This window comes from Ambystoma mexicanum, chromosome 13, assembly GCF_040938575.1.
Source record: "Ambystoma mexicanum isolate Mex_15411 chromosome 13, UKY_AmexF1_1, whole genome shotgun sequence".
Classification (NCBI taxonomy): domain Eukaryota; kingdom Metazoa; phylum Chordata; class Amphibia; order Caudata; family Ambystomatidae; genus Ambystoma; species Ambystoma mexicanum.
This window is the reverse complement of record NC_090938.1, coordinates 406,599,802-406,625,793: the sequence shown is the minus strand read 5'-3', so window position 1 is coordinate 406,625,793 and position 25,992 is coordinate 406,599,802. Positions and strand designations below refer to the sequence as shown.

The 25,992-nt window shown below is 48.4% G+C and overlaps 1 protein-coding gene across 2 annotated transcripts in view; it reads left to right on the top strand.

Annotated features, from left to right (window-relative positions):
• DCAF11 (DDB1 and CUL4 associated factor 11) overlaps nucleotides 1–25,992 on the top strand; it is a 631,260-nt gene that overhangs the window by 541,436 nt on the left and 63,832 nt on the right. For both annotated transcript variants that reach the window (XM_069634008.1, XM_069634009.1), the window contains exon 13: nucleotides 3,495–3,601. In XM_069634008.1, the coding sequence (XP_069490109.1) occupies nucleotides 3,495–3,601 (107 nt within the window). The remainder of the gene's footprint in view (nucleotides 1–3,494; nucleotides 3,602–25,992) is intronic.

Genomic DNA, 25,992 nt, shown 5'->3' with positions numbered 1-25,992 from the left:
CTCCATGGTTTCAAAGGGTGCTTTTTGAGGAATCTGAGGGCGTCCTCACTACTTTCCCCAACATATCCTCCCCCCAAGTGGCCAGGGAAAGACCGTCGCTATCGTATCCTGACCATGGGGGTGGATATGCGAGGGAGGATCACCTGGGTGGAGGAGACTTGGAAGTAGGAGATGAGGTACCCTTAAATGAGACATGGTATCCCCCATTTTCCTCTCTTAATGTCCCCTCAATCCCTCAGACCTTTGTGGGCTATTGTAGGTCAGATCCCTATATTCCCATTAACATTCATTCATACAGACACCACTTTAGTACTGGGACGAGGAAGAAGCAACAACAAGAGACAAGACTATAGAACCAACAATGTGCTATCTAGTAGTCCGAGAACCAATCAGCTTGGCGGGATGTTTAAATACCCTTAATACAGGAAGAAGGGGGGGGAAACGGTGTCAGCTATGGCTGGGGATGCGACCAGACCAAGTATCCCTGGGAAGCCATGCAGAAGGAAGAGCAAGTACCGGTGCGGTGGAACGAGGAGGCTCACCGACGAGAGCCGCAGCAAGAAAGCAGCAGGCTGCGAGGATGCTGAGTGCAGAGGAAGAGTCACTGGGGTGTTCACCGGTCCGGGCAAGCCAGACGAGGGACCTCCTGCCCTTCCATGTCTTGGGAAACCAAGGTGGGGTCACTGCTGGGTACTTTCAGGTTTAAAAACCGAGTGTACAATGTTGTTCCTCCCAGCAGGAGGGTAACCTTTGTATACAGCATGGTCAGCTTACTGGCAGTGTCCTGCACCACATCCTTGATGGTGTCATAGAGTCTCAACATAGATTATATTACAAGGTGCAGTGCTGAGATTGATGCCGGCCCTGTCTCAATGCTCTGTTACACGGCGTAAAGAAGTCTGTGTTCACTGGGTGCTTTACGATTGGTCTGGTATTTTTAGGGGGTATAAGGGATGGGGGTTTAAGATTGGTCTGGTGTTTTTAGGGGGTACAAAGGATGGAATTCCCAAACAGGAATTAGAGGACACCCCTCTTGAATCCATGGTAAAGTCCACACACACGGCAGTTGTTCTGTAAGTTCTTTTAGTGATGCCTTCCAAGTCATGGCAAAGGTGCTCAAAAGAGGCGTCCAGTACTATAGACTTGTTCAAATTTTCCTTTGACTCTGTATGTTGGCCAAGTCTATCTTTCCCCTCCCTCCGTATACTCTCTTCAGAACCCCAGAAGTCAAAATTTGTTTGTGGCAAGACAACATGCTTCAGTAGGGGCTAGATGCCAATGCCATAGCCGGGGTAAACCCGTCATTCGCATAGGTGCATACCTCAGTAAGTGGCTGCATTAACTCAATGCAATGGAATGTGTGGTCTCCAATATGGTCGTGCCCGGCAAGATAGGGGTGGCTATGGCCTCTATTTCAGAGAATAGGGGTGGCAAAGAAGATGCCGCTGTAGGTGACCCCACTTACCGTCCTGTGAAGCACCTACAGGGCATTCGGCCACTGCGTAGTTTGGCGGTCGCCATGTAGGCTATTGTGAAAATGGAAGTCCCTGAGCCCGGGCACCCCGGAAATGCTATCACTGCAGTCAAATACCTATTAGAGAGCTCAAAGGCACAGGTGCCTGCAGTCACTCCCTTTGTTTGCCAAATCTGGCAGATGGACCAACACAGATTTCCCCGCCAAATCAGTTAGGTGTGTAACTGCAATTTTGTGGGGTTTTTGTACTTGTAAACCGGGTCGATGAACGCAAACATGGATCCTCGATAAAACTGTAACAATCGACACCACTGTACCACAGTCGAAGAAATCACTGTGGCCCTGCTTATGATTTTACCCAAAAAATCCTTAGGTTCAACAGAGGTGATGATCTCACTGACCAGGAAATGAGCATAGTGTAAAGAGAGGGGGCGTTGTTCAGTTGTCTCAGTAGAACTCTGCCGAACAGCCCAATCTTCTGCACACTCTCCGCCACACTCCGCTTGTGGGATGTGCTTTTGAACTCCCGGGAAGTTCACAGCAATCGAAAACAGACTCTGGCTCTGTCCAGTAAAGGTAGAAGTGTGCTCTCCCAACACCAAACACTCTGCACAGCACTCTGTACTCTCTCCATCTCTAGTTTTATCTTCGATTCTGCTGGGAGCTTTGTCTCCTTTTGATTTTGGATTGGTTTGCAAAGACAACAGTGCAAACGTCAAAAACTGGTCCAGCCCACAGAAATGCATATTCCACCCCTCATCAAAAACTGAAACCTCACTGTAGCTATTACTGTGCACATGCCAGTCAAGATGATATCCAAGGCAAATATAGTGTACTCACAAAATAATCACAGCTAGTCAGCTGTCTGCTTTATAGTATTAGCATTTGTAAATCTGCCTACTTATTTCTTCATGATGTTAAATTTCCAAAATGAATGAAATTCCTAAATTAGATTAAAGTATATCTGAATAATGGGGAATACCAGCTAACTTTAAATGTGAACAGTCTTTGTTCAATACCATACTCGCAAGAATATAAGCAACCCCTTACAAAATAGATAATATTTTATTGTGCATTAGAACAAGGTCATGTTAATTGCATTGTTGCCCGTTTATATGGTCTGCATTAATTAACAATTTTGTTTTTTAAATAAATACACAGTGAGTGTTTTGGTGGGCAGAGCTGCAGGTAAATGTAAAAATAACACATGACTTACTTAGAGATGCTGGCCATGGTACGATTTCCTTGTGAAATGCAACCCCTGCCTTTCAAAGAAGAAAGCAGTCCTATATGCCTGTTTATTCAGTGCATTGCAGATATGATTTGCGTCAAACCCAAAAGCAAATCATTCACTTGTGTTTGTGTGGATGTGTATTGCAACTACAATATGTTCAATGCCATAGAAAATAGATTATATAGGGTTGTGATTAAATAGCTTTCCTTTATTTGTAAATCGATCATCACAGGCTTATGTGTATAATATACAACGGTGGCATTAAATATTCGAACTGAAAAGTCCACAGCATTGCTGGCCAAGTGCAATAGTGGTAAATGTGAGGAAATGAACCACTTATAAAGATGATTCCCGAAGATATTGGTGCAAAGGCAGTTTCATTTATCCCTTTTAGTCTGCACACACCTGGTGGTGGGATCCTAGGCAACTCTGAGCAGCTATATGCAATGGAAGTCTTATACAGCCAATCATTAGGTGCACAGTTAGCCATTTATGTAGGGCTTGTTAGAAAAGCAATTAGTCTGTTGAGTGGAGTAAACCTTTGTTCAAAGGAAATGGGCATTTTTGGGAACACAGGAAGTATTTTTATATCAAAAATGTACAAAGCGTGCACCCATATGTATTGCAACACTGTACACATCAACAGAGAAAAACACATACAATACAAATTATCAAGAATAAAACATGAATGATGAAGAACTTTATAATTCATAGTAATAAGGAGTTGTTTTCAAACAATCACTCTTTTACCAAAGTAATTCTTCTTTTTTTCTTCCTCACTTATAGTCTATGACCTACTGACTGGTAAACTGGTGAAGAGACTGACAAGTCATCGGGCATGTGTCCGAGACGTCAGCTGGCACCCGTACCAAGAGAAGATTGTCAGCAGCTCTGTAAGTATCCGACTGGGCGATTGATGTATATAGCATAATAATGTTTTGGATAGTTTATTCCCTTGTTCACTACCCTCATTTCTCCACCCTGTTCTTGACATTCATAATGGGTCTTGTGAAAAGATTTTTGACACTGATCGCTCTGCATGAAGCGGTTTGGTATTGGACCTGCATGGTGTGTTGGTATTGGTTGCAGTCTGTATCGCATTGATGTTAGGTTGCATATGTTAAATGGATGTTGAACAGTCCTGCATGGTGTTCCAACTAAATTTCCCAGCATATAATAGGTGAACTCTTGGGCAGTGTTGATATACGGTTTCTTTGAGTTATGTCATCATTTTTTGAGACAACATTAAGCACGAAAAAAGGTGCAAAAACCATTGCAGCACAGAGCAATAGTCTAACAAATATCTATGTAATAATTAAGGAGCATCATAAAAATTGTGAAAACCGCAAAAATGAGACGTGTGTTCAACCAGAAGGACATCATTGGGAAAACTGGTATTCACAATTGATAATACAAGGAAAAAAGCAGTAAAACTCGCATATGTTAACCAGAGTGAAATAATACATGCTGTGACAAGGTTTCCTCCCTCCCCAATCTAGCAGATGACAGACCCAGGGAGGATCCCCTGGTCATCCCCACTTTGCCTCTGTCTCAGCAGTGATTGGTCATATGGGGACTAAGACCTGGACCAGTCATGGCACACCTAAATGTTAAAGTGCCAAGAGTAACCCTGTCCTTAATCTCAGGCGATTCATGCATCCAAAGAGCTGTTACAGTGGGACACACACACCCTTTAAGGGAACGAAATCCGCATTCAACAGGAACATTTAATGTATACACCATTGATTTACATGTGGGGACACACAAAGTCCTTACCCACTCTGTGATTCAAATAGCAGTTTGCTGTGCATCGATATAGGGAGTTGGGGGGAGGGGCTCTGAATTTTCTGGCAAATGCTGTACAACAAATCCATGCAGACGCCAAAGCAGCTTTAAAGGCCTCTTTCCTCGAAAGGAGTTCTATGGGAGTACAATACGAACTGTGACATTCTGGACGATGCTCCAAAGAAAGTGACACTGCTGCTCTTCAGCGTGCTGGTATAGGCCCCAGTGTTGGAAGTGTGGGAGAAACCTGCCTCTGTTGCCAGAGTGGACAGGGATCTGGCGAGGAAGCACCTTCCTGCGCCTTTGGACCCAGCTTTCCTCTCTGCTCACGCATCACCTGAAAGCTTGGTGGTACAGACAGCTACGGCGAGCCTGAAGACCTCTACCTTTCCGTCCGTTACACCAGACAGGGAAAACAAAAGGCTGGAGGTGTGGGGCAAGAAGGTGTTTGTGTCAGGCAGTCTAGCGCTGTGAGCCATGAATGCATTTTGTACCATGGCAAGGTTCTCCTTTGGCCTCTTGTCAGCTGTTGCGGCTGAGCACATTCCAGTTGGCGAGGCGAGGGATGGGTTTCTGTCCCTGCTCTCGGAACAGCAAGGAGGCGGCACGGCAGATGCTACAATCTGGCCTAGACATGGTGGGGTGCGTGAGCAGGTCCATGGCCTCTAGCTTTGTGGCTGACATCCAGTCGAGACGGCTAGCTATGTCTTTTGATAGACAGAATTTATTTGGGGCAAAGGCTGACCACGCACTCCAGAAGGTCCAGTTATCTAAGGCGACTGCTGTAAGGAAGACATGGTATCAACAGTAAGACAGACACAAGTGACCACACTTCAAGGGTGTTTATTGAACTACACAAAGGTTTGAAAAACACCTAGTTAATCCTAAATCTAAAGATGGGAGCAAGCTACGACCATCAAATTATAATAAGGCAGTCCTAGTGGTGTCTTGTCAAAAAAAGAGGGCCTATACTAATAAACCTATTGCCAATCCTCACCTCTCAATACAAATAGTGTGGGAAACAGTGATATGTAAAAGAAAGAAGTGTCCCAAGAAATGATAAATCAGGATATACAGGCTGTTGGCCTCCCTTCCCCACATTTACAGCATGGGACAAGGTGGTACACTCGAGCTTAGCACAGTCTCTGGCTTCTCTAACACAAGGGTGTAGTTCAAACATTAGCATCAGAGCCTTCCGTGCCCAAGTCTCTTTGCCTTTCAAAGTCTCTTCTTTCAGAGGGCCTGATGCGACAAACAAACAATACGTTAATTTCTTCTCAGGATTTCACAAACTCTGTTTCTTAGGTGATGCACTATTCACCTTGGATCTCCCTAAGCCAGGCTCAGATCCCCTTCAACAAAATGCTTGTAGGATTTTCATGTATTCAATTCATGTATCCAATTTCTCGGATAACTCACGGTTCACCCCGGATCCCCCTCCGCCGGGCTCAGATTCACTTTGACACAATATTCTATCAGTCTCCCTCTGCCGGGATCGGATCAATTTTAATTTACTTTAACACAAACTTGCTTTCCAATGCTCTCAGCTGATCTCCTTTGTTCAGGCTCAGACCAACTCTATTTACTTTGTCATCAGCTTTCTTTATTCTATTAGCATGAAAGACTTTCGATTGTGCACAGGATTTAGCTTGACACATTGCAGGACCACTTTGATTCACTATCATTTGTCACTACTTCGCGTTTGCCACTTTTCAGTTGGATACCTTACAGAGGCCTTCGAATGAGCATGCACGCGGTGCCGGACCACTCTAATGTATCGTGTCTTGGTTTCAATATTCAATCACTCATCTGTTGTCCAATTTTACTCACGTTGGTTATCACATGCGCTTTATACACTGTTCGCTTCAGCGTTCACCATACAATGTTGCTTCTTGCAACCTTGACTTCAACACACAACGGTCTGGTATTGGCCTCCCCAACTCACCGGCTGTGTTGATTTCACTGGCGCTGCTTTTGTGTAGGAGCCAAGGGCAGTAGCATGGCAGTAGGCGATTCTACCTGCCTTGATTATCGACGCAGGAGATCCCCGGGTACCTCCGACACACAATGCAGGATTCTTCAGCCTGGTTTCCTGGTCTTCCGCTTTATATTCTCAGGTTTCGTGAATGTAATGATTCCTCGTCGAAAAGGTCAAGGGCAATTCCCTCCTTGCGATCCCCTTCTGTGCTGCTGTCTTTCGCCTCATGTTAAACTGCCATCTTGGAACTGCTGCTTCCTCGTGTTCTGTGCCTCGCTCAGAGTGTGCTCTCGTGCTCTGCCTTTTATCCGTGTGGGGAAATGTAATGGAAGTCGGGTGTGCGTGATGGTCAGTAACTGCATGATCCTGCCTGACTATCGTATTGGGACATGTCCGGTATACGGCTCAGGTGTTAGGCCGTTTTCTCTCATAGCGAGCTGTCCGTGAGAAAGTGTTCGTGCTGTGAAGTGTGGGGGGGTGGTTAGTTCCTAAGTATCATACCTGGTAGAATGGGTTAAAGGTGTTACAGGGAAGGGGATACCGCGTGTCGCCATCTGGTCTCCCACTCCCTGAAGACCCTTCACCCAGGTGATCCTCCTGCACTGGTCCACCCCCAGGAACTGGATCCAAAATCGAAGGCTGTGTCCTGGCCACCTGGATGACAGATCCCTCGGGACTAGCGGTGAGACACCTTCAGGTTTCTCACACTGCCAAGTCCTTGGGACACACGCTCCAGCAGCCCACCACGCAATCCTCGTCATGGGGCAGGGGTTTTCACCCCTTTCCTGTGTTTCCCAACAGGGGCCATGGACAACCTGCCAAGGAAGGGGCTTAGGCAGGTGCTTTCGGAGAGGGAGAGGTTTGCAGCAAGGAGGTATCGCAGCAGTCACTCCCCCCCCCTCCCCCCCCCTGCCCCCCCCCCCCCCCCCCGGGCTATTTTGGTTTATCAGGGAGTGGTTAATGACCGCGTCTGATGCTTGGGCCCTAGAGGTCTTCAGGGTTATTGCCTTCCTTTTCTACAAAGCCAACCAGACCACGTCCGACTGGCCACCCCTCTTCAGGAGGTCCGTCGGCTTCTGTTGAAGAACGCTGTCGAACTAGTTCTGCGTTCAGAACAAAGGAGGGGGTGGAACTCCACCTATTTTCTGGTGCTAAAGGAGGACAGAGGCTTGCCTCCCATTCTAGATCTGCGACTACAACACTTGTTCCTTCGCAAGGGCACGTTCAAGATGGTCACTCTAGCCCACTATCCTGCAAGCCCTCTATCTGCAGGACTATTTTTTTCCCCTGGATCTTCAGGGTGCCTACTTCCATGTTCTGATTCATCTGAAGCACAGGAAGTGCCAGAGGTTCGTGGCAGGCCAACAGCATTACCAATTTAGGGGCCTGCCGTTCGGTCTTTCGTCAGCACCCAGAGTTTTCAGCAAGCTACTGACATTGGTAGCGGCTTGACTCAGGAGGGAGGGCGTTCATGTCTTTCCCTACCTGGACGAGCTCGCTCACCAGAGCTAATGTCGGAACATCTACTATGTGCATGCACTCTCTTGCACAGTTTGGGCTTTCCCCTGAACTTCAAAAAGTCTCTGGTTCCGCCATCCTAGTCTCCGATTTATCAGGGCAGTCATGGACACTCGCCTGGGCAGGGCTTTCCCGCCCGAGGATCCAGTGGCAAAACATTTTCCGGATGGTCAGTGCCCTCCAATCAAAGACACAAGTCCGAACCTCAACCTTCCTGCGCCTTCTGGGTCTTATGGCATCCTGCATCCTAGTGATGCTGGAGGCAAGGCTGCGCATGAGATCGCTTCAGTAGCTTCTTCGTTGCAATGATTGCTGTTTCAGGACCACATGTCGGACCTTCTGGAGGTCTCGAATCAGGTGGCCCAGGTGAGACAATTTGCTGAAAGGCACGTTGTTTCAGCAACCTTGACCCCAGGTGACGGTGGTCACGGATGTATCTGACCAGTTGGGGTGCTCACATGTCTGATCTTATGGTGAGCGGATTGTGGTCTCCCGCAGAACCTCAGGAGCACATCAACTTGCTAGAGCATAGAGCAATCAGGCTAGCCCCTGGTAGCTTTCCTCCCCTCTATAAAACGCAAGACTGCTGATCCTGGCAGACAACACAGTGGCCATGTACTACCTCTACAAACAAGGGGGAGTGGTGTCCTTGACGCTGTGCAGAGAAGCAATGAGACACTGGTTCTGAGCTCTGAAGAACAGCATCTCCCTGACGGCGGGTCATCTGGCCGAACAGGAGAACGTCACAGCAAATGTATTGAGTAGACAGACCTCTGCCTCCCACGAGTGGGAGCTCTTTTGGGAAGTTCTGGAGGAGAGCTGCTCTCTTTGGGGGACTCCTCAAATGGACCTCTTTGCTTTCAGTGTCAACAGTAAGTGCAAATTGTTTTGCTCCAGGGAATTTCCTCTTGATGTAGCTGTGAGGTACTCATTGACGGTCGAGTGAACTTTCAACCTCCTTTATGCATTCCTGATGATCCCTGTCATCCTGCTGGTCCCGAGGAGACATCTGTTTGGAAACACACTGATCCTGATCACCCCAGATTGGGCCCAGAAAACATGATATCTGGAGTCTATTTATTTTATTTTTTACATTTAGAAAACGTACAAGGCAGCCCGAGGGCATTGTGGTGCTGTTGCAAACAAGGCTACTTAGTTGCAGGAGACAGAAGGAAAGAAAGCAAGTACAGTCAGTCTGTCTGTGGTTCGTAGTTACAATGAATCTGATACCAAACAGGTAGTAATTCATCATGCAGTGAAAAACTGGTGGCAGAAAGTGTGGTTCAATGGTTACAGGGGAAACGGGTAAACCTCATACTTAATGGAATCAGAAATCAGTGGGTACCCAAGAGTGTAGAGTGAGTTGGTTGAAGAATCTTGTTTTGAGGGCTTTGCAGAAGGACATGTGGGAGGTCTTTAGGGGGATTGGGAGTGCATTCCATTGTTTGGGAGCCAAGAAGGGGAAGCTGGCACTGCCTGCTTTCGCTCTTTTGATGATCGGGATGTTGAGTTTGACATATTCATCTGCCCTCCCTGGCGCCTCCAGAGGAGATTCGACTTGCTCTCCCAGTCGGAGGGGCAGGTCCTCCCCCCGAACCATAGCAGCCTGAATCTTCATGCTTGGCTACTGAGAGGCTGAAATACAAGGAGTGGGACTTGTCGGACGTTGTCTTCATTGTGCTCTTTTCAGCTCGGAGGCCCGCTACGAAATCCATTTATGGCTGCAGGTGGCGTGCATTTTCGATTTTGGTTCTGGGAGAGGGACCTGGATCCTTTATCCTGTCCTCTGTCCCCTGTGTTGGATTTTCTGCTTTCCTTTGCCCAAGCAGGCCTGCAAATTGGCTATGTGAAGGGTTACCTCCCTGACATTTCTGTGTTCAAGAAGTCCCCAGAACAGGGCTTGATTTTCACAATCCCCACCGTTATGCAGTTCTTGTAGGGTTTGTGTAACCCGTTTCCTCCCCACAAGTTTGTGGTTCTGGCATGGGATTTTAATTTAGTTTTAACATTTCTTATGGGCGCTCCGTTTGAGCCCCTTCATTCCTGTTCCATTATATTGCTCACCCTTAACGTGATTTTCCTGGTTGCCATCACTTCTGCAAGACTGGCGAGTGAGCTCCAGGCTTTGTCTGTTTTACCTCTCCAATTAGCTTTTTCCAAAGAGAAGGTGACTTTGATGGTGAAACACTTTTCTGCCGAAGGTCGTCTCGGATTTCCAGACTCTCAGAAGATCCATCTTCATGTGTTCTTCCCTCCACCTCACCCTTCCAAGGCAGAGGAACTGACCTGGTACAGGCCACTAAGGTGTACGTCTCTGAGCTATGACCAAATGGACCCTGTCCAGGTGGATCATTCTCTGCATCTCAGAATGCTATGATCTTGCTGGGAAGGATGTGCTTGAGGGTCTCAGGGCTTGTTCTATCAGAGGAGTGACTACCACCTCTGCCATGCAGAAGGGGGATCCCTGTTCCGGACCTTTGCCAGGCAGGAAGGTGGGTGTCTCTGAACACGTTTACTAAGCATTACTGTTTGAATTTGCTTGTGGGCCAGGATGCTTGTTTTGGTAGGGCAGTACTTCAGAATGTTATAGGTTTCGGAGGTGTACTTGCTTTCCTCCCTTCTCCAGATTATGTACTGCTTTGGGAGTCTATCATAGATGAGGAATCCGTGTCAGAAAGGAATCCATTAGAAGAAAAAATTACTTGCGTTTCTGTAAAGTTCTTTCTGATGGATGTTCCTGCCACTGATTCCTCATCGCCCTCCCTGACTGCCCTCTTGTTGGAAGCTATTACACCATCAGTTCTACAGTCCCTCAGCGCCAGAGTGCTAGGGGAAAAAGGGTGGAACTGCGATCATGGGTTGCAGCGCTGCTTCTTATATTGACCCCAGTGTAATTTCAGGCGCCAAGTGCGTGGAGGCGTCGGGCAGACCCAACGCAGAGCCGAGTGGCACCCCCTGGTGGCGGAAAAGTTTCCGGAGAACAGCTGCGCTGGGATATGGATAACATAGATGAGTAATTCATGGGAGGAACATCCACTAGAAAGAACATTACAGAGAGGTAAGTAATTTGTTCATCTCAACACCCTTCCAGGCGATGGCAGCAACCAGCACCAAGGCTGGGCAACCACAGTGTTAACAGCGGTAAGCTTCCGTGAGTCCACTGAACCAAGTGGTGCCACACTTCCTTGTAGACAAGGTCACCCAAAGTTCTATAAAGAACCTGCACCAAACAGAATGGAACCTTTCTTGGGCTTTCCTTCAACGCATCTCACCATAAGCTCATACTCCAGAGCGCTCCGAGACACACATGCACAGCAATAGATTCAAAATTCAGAATAGCATATCTGCCTCTTAAAGGCGTGGTCCACCCAAATTCACTCTAATTAAACCCAGGTGAATTATTCGCCAATCATGCCATTTTTCCATTTACCCTCACAGGTACAGGTTCTCAAAGAAAGCCCTGGAGCAGTTTTATGACACTGTGAAAGCACATAGCCTCAGATGAGCAGTGTGGTTCATTTGAATAGGAGCTAGTGGCAGAGGTTTGGAAGACAGTGGAGCTTGGAGAGAAATTAAGGCTTTTGCTTGGACGGTTGAAGAATAGAAGGGTAGAAGGAGCATCAGGAGGTGGAAAGAGGAGTACATAAAGAGGGGAATGTTAAGAAGTGGAAAAAAGAACATCAGGTGATGCTATCAGGAGATAATCAGGAGGTGGTCTGAGGTGCATCCCAGGAGGGCTAAACAGTTGTCCATCAGGAGGAGGTGGTAGTAGGAGATCACAAGGCGATAGGTTAAGACCCCCAAAAGAGTTTGGCCAAAGGCAGGGGTGAAACCCCAATTTTGAAAGTTTAAAACCCACAGTTGGCGGTATGAGCATATGGTGTAGCCAAGGGGCGAGTGGGTCTGGGCAATGGTAGTGACATGGTAGAGGATAGGAGTCAGAACCCTATTCCAGGGAGGTAATGGAGGCCCTGGTAACATCCCCAGCTCTGAGAATAAAGGGTACAGGAATTGTTCTTTTAAGCCGAAGTCCAGACTCCAACTAGAAGATGAGCAAGAGAAGACAATCGAAGAAACTCAAAACTAGGCTTGAGTAATTTTGCTATTATCTGCAGTTGGTGGTGGAGATCCAGCAACACCATTGCTCAGCTGTTCAACCCATTTTTAGTTGCTTTTCACAAGGTCCCTTTTTGTGTTAATTAAATATTTTTCTTGGGTGCTAGAGTGCCACGCTCCAGATAGCTGTCTAGCAGGGGCGCCACAAAGGGGGGACGCGGCCCCCTTAAAAAAGAACACTGCCCTCCGCCCCCACCGGCCCATTCACTTATGTGTGTTTGTTTTGGTGTGCGACCCCAAGATTTCCAGTGTGGCCACCCTTATGAAAAATTTCTGGGGGCGCCACTGCTGCCTAGTACTTCAGCTCCATGATCTTTTCTGGAAATCCGGTAGATTCGTCGTTTAGAAAGTTCCTTCAAGTCCTGAGAAACGCTGAAGGTGGGATGTTATGCAATCCTGCTTCTGCTGGCTTTCTTCTACTACTTTCACTGCGCTGGTGGTGAGAGGCTGGGTACTGAAACCCTCATTCCCGCCCAACCCATACACAGAAGCCTGGTTCCCAGCACGATGCAAAGGCTTTTCGCAGTGTAGGCGACAGGTCCTGGACGAGGCAGCATGCCATTGCTGTGTGGAGCTGTGACAGTCGCGCGCCAAGACTTGGCAACGCAAAGTAATGTCTGCAGATTTCTCAGCAAACCAGCTGATGGACTTGGAGCTGGAACGAGGGCCAGGTGATGGCTGAACCGAGAGGTGAGCCTCTGCGTGGAGTTGGGTTTACCCCAACAGCATTGCTTGAAGGTGTCCCGTAAGGCAGTGTAACTGCTTTGTTGATGCATGGTCTCTGGCCTGAAATGCTGCAGGAAGGCATTCGCTGGGGGAGACAGGTTGAGTCCTTGCTGCACGTTGTGTAATTATACAGGACATTGATGCATTTGGTAAACAGTTAATGTGACACTGTCACGCCATGTATTAACAGCTTTGCTAATTGACTAACTCATTGGCAAATACTTCTTGATGCCACAGTGTGCTGAATGGTCTACAGCCCCAGGTGCTTTGTCGAACCAGCTTGGACTACTCCCCAAGTTTGGATCGCACACCAATAAGTGGTAGAACAAGCTGGAAACCTACAGAGTCAAAGCATCCGAAATGATGAATATGCAATCTGATCAAACACAGTAGCACTTTCAGGCTTCACCAGAACAAAACATGGAGGTAAAGACAATGCTGAGGAGCTTAAGGGTCCAATGGGCATGATGAACTAGAAACTAGAGTTGCTAGCTGTGAAATTGGAGGCCCTTCAACACAAGATTGAGCTGATCTGTGGTTGAACAGAGAACAGGCTTTGTGTAGGATGCATTGAATCGACACAAAGCTTCAAAGACGTTTGGATTCACTGCTGCGGACCCTCGTCCTGGTCAGTAGGGCAGCGCTGTAGGCTGTAACCATCCAACCTAACATGGCTGATCTGCACTTTCCAACACTGCATACACAGAGTTAGACAACGTAATTGTGCTGTTTTCACCCAGAGTGACGCTGCACGGCTGTCGCTGTTGGAGGCCGACCGCGTATAACCAGAGTAAGCCGGTGCGTCACAACTTCCTTGTTGCAGTGATGCTAGTTTGTTATGGAGATTTTTATTTTTTGCAATCTGCCTCAGTTGAACTTTTTTTTTTTTTTTTTTTCCCCCCTGTGCCCCTTCATCCATTCTAAGTCTGCTTTGTTCCTTTTTCTCCCTGTCCTGGACTACTTCTTACTCTCACTTGCTTCTAATCCTTTCTCACTGCATCCAGTCAGCTGCCCAGCCAGCCTCAAGATATTAAAAAGGGGAAGCCTGGTCATCTTGCATGTTTTTCCCCTTGTATTGTTTTTTTTCCCCTGCTTTTGGGTCTGTGCGCCACCCCCACCCCAAATCGGACTAAGGCGTTCTATTATCACCAGTAGACTGCAGTGGTTAGCCAGGGGGAATGACGCCATTCACACGCACACTAAACTTCCTCCAATGTCAAGGTAAGGTGCAACACTGACAAGATAAACTCTGGAGATCATGGGAGCAAAAAACATTGACCTGGAATCGTACTCTAGGCATAATAACGTCAATGAATTGCTTTCTCTCGCAAATTCCTCATCAGATAGATATCCATTCCACCGTCTGCTGCTAAGAACCTTTTTTGACAGGGGGGCGTAGTACGAATCGACCGTCCATCGATCTCGACTCGACCGTGCCACTCGTCGACTCCGGACGTGAGATCAGTCGTCGAACATATACCACGTCACTACTCCCCACACAGCACGCTGCCTTTGGAACAACTCTCAACAGAGAATGCAAATAAATTTGTCACATTGTTTGAAATTCCAGCACTCTTCATCATGTTCGCTCCTAAGATATCCGGGTTTAAGCAGTGTCAAGGCTGCAATGCCAAGATCTGTGTGTGGTCTTGGTACCAATAACATCACCAAGGATTACAGCTCTTATCAACAGATTAACCCCAAGTTGCTGAGGGATTGTGCAGCGAAGCTTACGCTCGGATAGCTTGCGTCAAAATCTCCCGCTCGATCGACCACCAGATCCTCTGGGCAGGACATAGAGGGCCCACTTCTGAGAAAGAAGACGGGCACTGAAAGAAGGCCAAGAAGAGAGGACGTTCACTGAGCCGTTCATCGTCCTCTTCATCCCACAAGAAAAAGCGATGCCATCGGCGTAGACACAGCTCCGACTCATCGGAGGGATTGGGTAAGACTTACCCAAGTCAAAGGCAGAGTGGGAGGCCTTCAAGGAGCAGATGCTCTAGATGTTCAAACCAGCTGCTGCTGGTACAGCTCCAACCTTGACGCAGCAGGCTCTGTTGGCTCCAGTTGTGCCCGGTAATTCTGGCATCAAGGAGGCCAGGTCAGGTCCGACTCATTCAGGTACAACCACGACTGTCGAGAAGGTGACCATACCACAACCGGCCCGGTATTTGCACCACTGGGCCGGTTCAGGACAGCGCCTTTGATGTCGACATCAGGGCTGGCTGCTGACCGCTTCTTTGTCTCTTGAGTTTTTCTCTAAATTTTCCAAGACAATACAGTCAATTTTCGACCATGATGGGGACCAGGTACCATTTGGCTTCGGGGGATGGGCCCAGTGGGGACGATTTATTTGCTGACCAGGGTGATTTGATCACCCTTACAGAATGGCTTCATGACGCTAGTGGTCTCAATACGTCTACCGACCTGGACATGCAACAAGCCACTCCTTATGGCCATGGCAATGCCCAGTACCATAGGATGGTCGAAAGGGTGGTGAATGCATGGGATCTGTGCGCCCTGGCGAAGCCCCCTGTCAACTAATGATCTGACAGAGGTCCTCCAACGGAAAGGGCTTTGCCCTTTAATGTGGCCATAGCCAACCCCATTTCCACCTTATGGTTAAAGCCTTGTTCCACTCCTCTGATGTACTCTGAGCTCACCAAGAAGTACAAGCCAGCGACGGAGACCCACTCGTTCTCTCTGCTCACCCTACCCCTGAGGAGCTGGTGGTGTAGGCGGCTACGGTCAATACAAGACCACCCACTTCAAACCTGCCAATGGACAGAGTAGGAGAAAACCGACGCCCTGGCAAAGGTGTTCTCTTCAGGCAGTATGGCCAATAACGCTGTGAGCTCTTCATGTGCGTTCACAAAATATCTCATCACCTATGGAGGGCCTGGACGTTGCAGACTGCTTGGGCAGGGCAATGGGATCAGGCACTGTGCAAGCCTACCTGCAAATTTCCAGGTTTTCGCCAAATGTCCAAGTGAAGTTGCTGGGCATTGCGATCGATGGCAAACATCTGTTCAGCCGTAGGGCCTAGGAGTCATTGGAAAAGTTCAAAGACTGAAAATTGGCTGCCAAGTCACTGGGCCTGGCTGTGCAACAAACGCCTAAGCAATTCTTCAGCTTCTTCTCCAGGGGAAGGGGCTATAGGTAGGTGGTATGTTCCCTTTGGGACGAAGGCACAGCTCCCTCAACCCAGGCAAGGGCAGTGGCATTTCCTGTGCTCCGGACGTGGAAGGGGGGCCTCTAGGGGTCTGCAGACCACAGCAGGGGAGACACCAGATGCTAAGCCGCTTCGAGTTTTCCCCTCATGTTTCTTAAGTTGGATGGAGAATTTTCGAGCACATGTCACAGTAGAAGGAGATTACCTCTAACCTGCAGCTTGTCGAATGTGGGTACTGTCTACTGTTTTCAGGCAAACTGCCAGGCAGGCCACTCCCCCCTCAGCAGCAAACGGAACAGGAGCTCCAGGAAGAACTGCAAACCCTGTTATTGAAGGGTGCAGTGGAAGAGATAACACCCGAGCAGAGAGAATCGGCTGGTATTCCCAGTATTTCCTGGTCCCCAAGAAAGAGGGAGGGCTCCATCCTACTTTGGACCTCAGGGCCTTGAACAAGTTCCATAGGAAGGACAAGTACAAAATGCTGTTGGGAGAAATTCTCCAGGCTTTTCAACTTCAGGACTGGTTGGTGTAGCTGGATCTTCAGGACATCTATTTTCATGTGCCGATGAAGCACAGGCGTTTCCTGAGATTCGTCATAGGGCACACTCATTGCCAATTCAAGGTTCTCCCCTTCGGCTAACTTCCCTACCCAGTGACTTTAAGCTGATGGCAGTGATAGCAACACACCTCATGAGATCCAGTGTCCATGTATTCCTGAACCTGGTGACTGGCTAATCTGGGGGAAATCACCAGAGCAAGTATTGACTCAGCTCGAGGACACCTGCTTACTGCTACACTTTCTGGGCCTTTCCCTAAACTTCCAGAAGTCCCGCATCACACCAACTAAGAAGCTCCAGTTCATCAGGGCAGTTTTGGACACATGGGTGGGTAAGGTCACCCCCCCACCCCCCGCCCCAAGAAAGAGTCACCAGTGTCGGGCAAATGGTCGAACTCTTCCAGAGCACAACAGTTTACCAGTGGCCTCCTACCTCTGCCTCTTTGGTCTCCTAAGCTTCCTGTATTTTTCTGGTGCCAGAGGCCAGGCTGTGCATGCAATCTCTGCAGTGGGTACTGAGGGATCAATGGTCCCAGTACTTCGATGCCATGAAGGACATCCTCACGATGTTGAGGTCGGTGGCCAGCGACTTAGCTTGGTGGGCCAGCAGAGACAACATGAGGATAGGGGAACCCTTCTGGCCTCCGGGGCCCAGGGCAGTGTAGTTATGGATCCGTCAATGAAGGGTTGGGGTGCTCACTACAGTGATCTGCAGGTGAGTGGTCTTTGGTCACCAATGGAGAACCAGTGGCATATCAACAGGCTGAAGTTGCGGGTGATCAGACTAGCCCTGATGGCCTTTGCGCCTTCTCTCAAAGGGAAGCATGTCCTCGTCATGACAGAAAATAAGGTGGCTATGCGCTACCTCAACAAATAGGGTGGTGTTCGGTACCTGCCTCTTTGCAGGGAGGTGATGCAACTATGGTGCTGGTTGCTGGAGAATCAGATCTGCGCTTAGGCTGTCCATCTAGCAGGAGCGGGGAACGGGATGGTGGACGCTCTGAACAGGCAGAGCATGGTCTCACATGAGTGGGATGTTTGCCCGGAAGTTCTCAAGGAGATCTTCGCATAGTGGGGTACCCAGCGGTAGATCTGTTTGCCACGAGGTCTAACTCGAGGTGCAGATAGTTTGGCTCGAGGGAATTCCCAGCGAAGGGCACACGGGGGGATGCATTTTTGGTGGAGTAGAACTTTGTCTTCCCCAATGCCTTCACTCTGACACCTGTCATCTTGTGAATTCTCAGGACGTTGAGAAGGTTTCAAGCGACATGATCTTGATCGCCCCAGATTGGGTCAGGAGAACATGATACTCTGAACTCATAGAGTTGACCATCTGCCCACCTCTCCGGTTGCTTCAGTGGCCTGACCTCCTATGCCAGTCGGAAGGTTAGGTGCTCCACCCGAATCCCTTAACCTACATGCCTGACTCTTCAGAGGATGAGATTTGATGACTGGGACCTCTCATAAGAGGTGTTTGAGGTGTTACTGGCTGCACACGACATCTAACAGATCTCTCTACACGTGCAGATAGAGAAGATTCGAGGTGTGGTGCAGGGAATGCAGGATAGATCCTATCACTTGTCCCACCATTTCAGTGATGGAGCTCCTTTTATTTATTTATATTTTATTTATTTATAGACCCAGGATCTATCTTCACAGTCCAGGTTATGACCCAATTCTTGAAGGGCCTTGTAAATAGGTTTCCGCCTACCCCATTTCTGGTTCCGCATTGGGACCATGATTTGGTTGTTTTTGATGACAGCTCCATTTGAGCCCATGTACTCATCTTCTATCATGCTGGTTACCTTGAAGACTGCCTTCCTGGTGGCTATCAAGTCAGCCAGACATGTCAGTGAGCTACAGGCGCTATCCCGTCAGCCACCTTTCCTCCGGTTTTCAATGAGTTTTCACTAAAGGTGCGTCTTGGATTCCTGGCCAAAGTGGTCTCTGAATTCCATGTGTCCCAAAACATCGACTTGCCTGTATTTTACCCTTATCAGCATTCTTCGGGAGATGTAGAGAGGCTATATAGGTTGGATCATAAGAGGACTCTGAGATTTTATGTGGCGAGGACAGCTGAATTCAGATGCAATGACCAGCTCTTTGTGGCCTTCTCACTATCCAGAAATGGGTTGGCTGTATCAAAACAGACAATTTCTTGGTGGAAAGCTCTTTGCATTGCAGAGTGTTATATGAGAGCGGGAAAAGATCTGCCACGAAGCATCAGGGCACAGCCCACCAGGGGAATGCGGCATCTTTTGCTTTGCAGAGGGTCGTTCGGGTAAAGGATATTTCCCTGGCGGCAACGTGGTTGTCGTTACACAAGCCCTACTGCCTGCCTGGATGTGGCACGTGGTGCGAAATGCCCTTTTGTCAGAGCGGTTTTGCAGAGCTTCCTTATTTAAGGACTTTCATCCCACCTCCGTGCTCTGCACTGGTTTGGGAGTCTACCTGATTAGGGAATCTGTGGGAGAAAGCAATCCATTTCAGTTTTTGGGAGAATTGTGGGCAAAGTTTGTTGTGTGGGGGGACGGTGCGGGGGCAGTGGGCAAAAGTTATCTGCGGTCACTGTTTTTCAGTTAGTACAGTATATGTCAGTTCTGATGCACAGCTGTATCCTATTTTATAGCACCCGGTTTATTAGTGTGGGGGGATGCCTAGGGACATATCTATGATGGACACTGTGAGGCTGTAGAAGGATAGGATTAACAAGGAGGGGTAATATTTTGGGCTTCTTGCTAGCCAAAAAAAAAAACTACCTGTCCCTATTTCTATAAGGAGATAACCCTTCCTTAAATAAGGAAACTTGGTGAACTGTCAGAATTTCCGTCCAATTAAATGTTCTTACCATCCTCTGTCAGAAACAAACAAAACAAAACTAACTCCAACACTATAAACTTGTGTTGATAACTAAAGTAAAGTTTGCGAGTTCTGTGGGACAAGCATGGTATCAAGAGAGACTGAGACTCAAATGGGTTTGTGTGAAAACCTTTATTTCCGATGCTTGTTAATCTGCTTAGAATCACATGCTGTGCATATAGTCCGACATCCAGTGGTAACCGCAGAGTATTGCATCTTGTCTTTCTAGAATCGAAAGGGGACGCCAACACGGGCGTGCCTGTAACACTATCCCTACGTGACGTGTATTGTACCCAAAATCCCTTACGCGTCGCGGTCCCTCAGATTGTTTTTTTCCACCCAGTATACTGTTCGCCTTATGCACAGCTCATCCAGAGACATTGCTATTGTTATCCTTTTCACCCTTTGTCGTATATTATAGAGTTATTTAATATTACCTACCATCCCTTTCTTCGACGGCTGTTTCCTGATCTATGCCGAAGCCGGTTCCACAGACCTTCAACGGTCGTCTGGCCGGCCTACAGATTAGGCAGAGTGGGGTTGGGGTGGACCTTTCCTTTTCTAAGAATACCTGACCCCTTTCCTCTCTCTTTGTTCCCTGGGTTGTTTCATCACTATTTTTCCTCAGCTATGAAGAGGACTCCGTTTAGGTTTTGTCCTTCTTGTAAGGCCAAATTTCCCTGGAGGGATAAACACCTCAAGTGTAATAGGTGTCTGCCCCTGAATCACGATGAGGCAGTTTGTGCGGCTTGCAAGCTCCTGCGTCCAAAGACACTAAAGGAGCGCTGTGTTAAGCGGTGGGCGGCCTACGGAATGTCGCAGGCCGAGTCTAGTTCCCCGCTGCCACAACCGCAGATTGTGACGAGGGGCTAAGTGATGAACAGGCCTCCGATCCGAAGGCCATAGACCTCTCGGTGGAACGTTCCAGCTCCGCGTCGTCTGTCCCTGGCCCCACCAGGCAAGACTCGGGTCCTGCTATGGGGACTGTACACCCCGGCGACAAGGACGCACACTCTTTACACACTAAGGACCCAACCCCTGGGACATCTTCGATGAAACAATCGAAGCGGCCCATAGCGCCAACGGGCACACCGGATATTTCGGCCGTTCCCGCCAATCATCAGGATCGGCAGCCCTCCCTGCAACCGTAGTTGCGCCTATCGACTGGGCATTCTAAATCGAAGGGCGCTGCCCCCAATGTTCAGGAGACAGTCAAGACGCATCAGAAGAAGGCGTCCACGGTCGAGAAGGCCCCGGTTCTGCCAAAAATAACCATGCAACCGCAAGGCCGAGCTAAGCACCTTCCCGCCTCTGAAGAGATTACCGAAAGCATCTCTAGGATTATTTTGGCGGATAGTCAGAAGCAACGGTCCAAGGATTCATCGATACCGAAGGACAAACTTAGGGATTCATTGAAATCCAGCGATAGGCTGAAGGATTGTTAGGCAGAATCCTGTGCAGTTCCCTTGGGGAACACTGCAAAAAGATTAAGACTGCAGGAGCAGCAGTAAACCCAATTGGTAGCAGTCTGCACCACCCAGATTTACCTTGTAGCTGTGGATGAGCAGTCAGACTTCTCTCAAGAAGAGTAGGGAGTATGCAGAGTATAGACAATAGGGCCAAAACACAGTAGAGCAAACAAACACTGACCAGAGCTTTGTATAAAAAGTATATAGTTATTTATTTAAAATACACTTTAGGTAATACACTAGCACTCTCAATGAAAAGTAATCTAAAACACAGTCAGGTAAGTATATACACCTCCCTTGATAACTATCAGACAATTCAGGGTTAAAGCACAACTATTTGTTAAGACAGGAGTGAGCGCTTAACCTAGATGGCACTCCAATAGTTTAGTTTAAAAAGGGAGAGAAAAGGCAGAGCATAAAATAAAACCGTTCCCAACACTTAAGAGTTCAGAGCAAGGGGAGAAAGGCAGGTTATACTGTATAGCCAAAGTTCATAGGCCAGGCCCACTTTAAATGAGGCAAAGCGAAATGTGCCCAGGATCACATGGTTTAAAGTGCACTGAAAGTCTTTGCAGAGTGTTCAAAAGAGGTTGGGGTGATTCAAAAGATATAGTTAGAGGGCCTGGAGCCAACCCAGTATAGAAGCCAAGGATTTGAGTGTCACCTTTAGCAATCTGTAGAAAGGGGAGGCCAGGCAGGACACAGTACCTTAAAGAGAAAGGAAGCTCCAGCGGGGGCAGTTGTTCCTGGCAGTGGTTGAGGTTTGTGGTTCCGATCAGGGGAAGAGAAGATCTCGTCGAGGAGGAAACGTGGAGTCGTTGCACTGCACAGGGATGAAACCAGCCGCAGAGTTCCCGATTAAAAGGTGTGGTCCTTTTATCCGCGGTCAAAAGTGGTGAGCTTGGCGATCCGGCCGCCGGGGTGCTTGGCACCGGCGATTCGACCAAGGGCCATCTTTGAAAGGCGAAAAGGGTGAACTGGTTGGTCCCACCAGCTTAGAGGAAGAAGACTCGTTCAGTAGAAGATCTTCTCTTGTCGTCGGGAAAGTGGTGAGATAGCTGCAGCAGGGCTTCACCGGTGGTGTTGTCGTTGCAGATGGCTCAGCTTCGTCCCTCTTCGGATTCTTAGGTCCTGTGGCGACTTCTGAAGTTCCAGTCCCAAAGGCCCTGCTTTTATGCAGAAAAACCCCCATTCATCAGCCTAGCTGTCAATCACACATGCTAAGTGGTGAGCCGGGCGGCTCACCACTGGGCCAATCAGAGTAGAGTGCGACTTGGGTTGCTAAGGCAATGCAGTCCAGGGTGCCCATTCCCCCCTCCACCCTTCCTGTGGAACCCAGACAGAGTGGCACCATTTGGAGGGCTTCTGTGGAGAAGCCCGCCAAAATAGTGGAACAAAAGACTCGACCTTGGTCAGAGTTACAGAGACGGACACGAACGCCATTTTAGAAAAGAGTTCTGGCAAAAAGACCCAACCGTGAATTTAATATTAAATAAATAAACCGGCGGTATCTTTAACATTGCATCAAAAAGTGGTGCGTTTAAAATCAATGGGAAAATCCCATAGAGAATATTCCGGTGGAATATTTCGCGTGGTAACCACTGCCACCAGCCAGAAACTCAACAAGGGGTGAATGGACAGTGCCCCCCTTGAAAACAGACCCAGGGGCAATATAATAAACCCCTTTCAGTATTTCCAAAATATGATGGTTTGTACTGGTTCTGTTGACAATTTAGGACTAGTAAAGGCAATGGTGACTTTACATGCCCTGGGAGACAGTAGTCAGTCCCAGGGTATGGAGTCTATGTTTGGGGGTCACTATGACACCCCTGTGTTACTGCACTGTGGGTGCTGTGCAACACACACATAAAAAATAGATGACACCCTATGGAGTAGAAAGAAAACCCCATAGCCCATAAGCACACACAGAGTCAAAGACACTCAAATCATGCCTAAGAGTGGGAGGAAAAGAGTCTCACTCTTAGCAGGAGAAAAAAACAAACCCCAAAAATCCAGCAAAGCTGCTGGGGACTCACTAGGTTTGGGAAATTAGCCTTATAAGAGAATTCTCCCTAACAAGGATTCATCGGAACCCACGGAGAGGCCTAAGGACAAACACAAGGACACACATCAACCATAGGTCCCCCGAAAGGACTTTTCGGAAGGCACTGGAGGGATTTCTTTGACGTTAAAGGAGAAATATCAATGTTCTGCGACGGAAGATCCATTACAAGAGCCCTTTCCACCCCTAGACGACTCTGGTTCATCTATTTGGACCAGGGAGACGTTTGAGGGATGTATGGACAGGTTAGAGAGCTTTGTACAACTCTCAGAGGTCCAAGTCCAAAAGGCCTCGAGAGGAGAGTCCCTTTCCCCCTGTGGCTAAACTTCAAAAAGTCTTTGATCCTTCTCAAGAATAATAATAATAATATACTTATGACCTCATTGAGGATGAGTTTCCTGTGGACCAATACAATCAGGATGAATATCCCTTTGCTGACACTGAGAATGTTCAGATGGACCCCAAAGAGGGTTCGGGGACAACCCCGACCTGGTTGATCCTCAGCCTTGGCAGTCACCTAATTTAACACCGGAACCTGCTGCCTTGTGCATGGATCCTCCCCCTACCCCCCCACTGTCCCGACCACACTCACTCGACAGGCCTCCCCGGTTGACGACCAAATGGCGTTCAACGCCATATTAAGGAAGGCAGCGGAACATTTTCAGATTGCTATCCAAGAAGCTGCACCATAGGCTGATGTTGTCGAGGACGTCTTAAAAGAGAAACCACCGGCCAGCCAAGCTATTCCTCTGTTAAACTCGATCAAAAAGCGGTTGGCCCCTTCATTACTGACACCTGCCTTAACTAGAGCAGTAAATCCTAGAGTAGAAAAATTGTTTCGACCTTCCCCCTCTGACCCCCTTTACATCAGGGGCCATGGTACTGCAGACTCACTGGTGGTAACTACAACCAGGAAGAGAGTAGGTGTTCCCCTATCAACTGGGGAGGCACCACCTGACAAGGAGTGCAAGAGGCTATACGTTCTAGGGAAAAGGGTCACGGCTGCCGCAACTTTTTCCACTCACATCGCAAATAACACAACTTTGTTGGCTAGCTATGCCGACGCACAATGCGCTATTCTACAGGAGGGCCTTTAAGAAGTCCCTGAACCGCTGCGGACTCGCCTGCTCTCCACGGTAGCAGAAGGCAGACAGGTTAATCGGAGTATCCTAAAAAATACTTTGGATTGGCAGAGACAGCTGGCAGGTCCTTGGCTCAGGGTACCCGCCTGAAGAGGCACGCATGGTTACGAAACTCTGTTTTCAAACCAGACACTCAAGCTTCACTAATAAATAAGCTAGTGGAGGAGACTAATCTATTTGGGAAGGCAGTTGATGAAGCTCTGGAAACTGCTAAGAGCATGACACCCTCGAGACTCTGGATCAGAACACTTAGAGGCCTTCCACAAGGAGGGGGGAGCGGATCTAGACGTTCCTTTCATGGCCAACGTTTCCCTCAGAACCAATACGGTTCGGGAAATAATTGGTCCTCTCCCCAAGGAACCAGCAGCAACACCACCCTGTATCCCCCAAGAGGTCAACGACGTGGAAAAGGAAGGGACCGGAATTCTACCCCTCGAGGATCCCCGACCTCAGGCCAAAAATGACCTGCAGATCCCTGTCCCCTCCGATGCCTCCCCTCTTTAGGAGCCGGCTAACCTTATTTCTTCAAGCATGGGAGGGGATAACTACAGACCAGTGGGTACTCAAGACCATCTCCCACAGGTTCTGTATAGAATTCTGACGGTCCCCCCCAATTCAGACCTCCAAGTTCAAGACGCCTGACGCCAGAACATCTGCGCATCCTGCTACAAGAAGTCGAGACACTACAGGAAAAGGGCGCCATAGAATTCGTACCTCTTCTACAGGTAAACAAGGATATTTATTCAGTGTACCTCCTTGTACCCAAAAAGGATCTCACCATGCGCCCTGTACTAAATTTACGCCCAGCAAACAAATTTGTCAAACCTCAAAAGTTTCATATGGTCACAATGCAGGAGGTCATCCACCTGCTCACAGAGGGGGATTACATGGCAACATTGGACATGAAAGATGCATACTTTCATATATCAATGTTGCCGACGCACAGAAAATACCTCTGATTCATGATACTGGACAAACACTATCAGTTCAAGGTACTACCCTTCGGCATAGCCTCAGCAGTGAGAATATTTACAAAGGTACGGGCAGTGGCAGCAGCACACCTGCGCAGGCTATCCATCCCGGTTTATCCATACCTCGATGACTGGCTCATTACAGGGGACTCCTACAAGATATGCCTGTCAAATACCCAAAATATAATAGACCTTTTATTCAGGCTGGGATTCTCCATCAACGAGAAGAAATCCAGCTTAGACCCCAGTCAAGACAACCAGTTCCTAGGGGCTCTAATTCAAACAAAGGACGGCCTCGTCTTCCCCTCCAACGAGAGGGTCCAAAACATGTTTCAAATCCCTCAATATGTAGCCAGTCGAGAGGTGACGATACGCAAGGCTATGCAACTGTTAAGAATGCCGGCGTCATGCATTTATTTGGTTCCTCACGCGCCCTTGCACATGCGTCCAATGCAGCAGTGGCTCAACAGCCAGTGGTGTCAGGCCAGCGGACAATGGGACGATCTAGTGGTTGTCTCGCCAGCCCTCGTTCTCTCGCTGTGGTGGTGGTGGTGGTCGAGGGAGAACCTGGTGAAGGGAAAATCCTTCACCACCCCCGCAGTGGAGGCCACTCTCAGTACAGATGCATCTCTCACAGGGTGGAGAGCTACCTGCTTCAACAGACAGCGCACAGAGTTTGGTCGTCAGACATAGCATCCAAGCACACAAATCTGTTGGAACTGTTAGCAGTATTCAAAGCACTGAAAGCCTTTCAGACACAACTGCAAGGGAAGACGGTCCTAATCCTCACAGACAGCACCACAGCCATGTACTATCTGATCAAACATGGGGGCACTCACTCTCCAGGGCTCTCCAAACTGTCCCAGAACATTTGGAAGTGGGCTCTCAAACACATGTTCCTGTTGTCACAACATGTTCCAGGGGAACTCA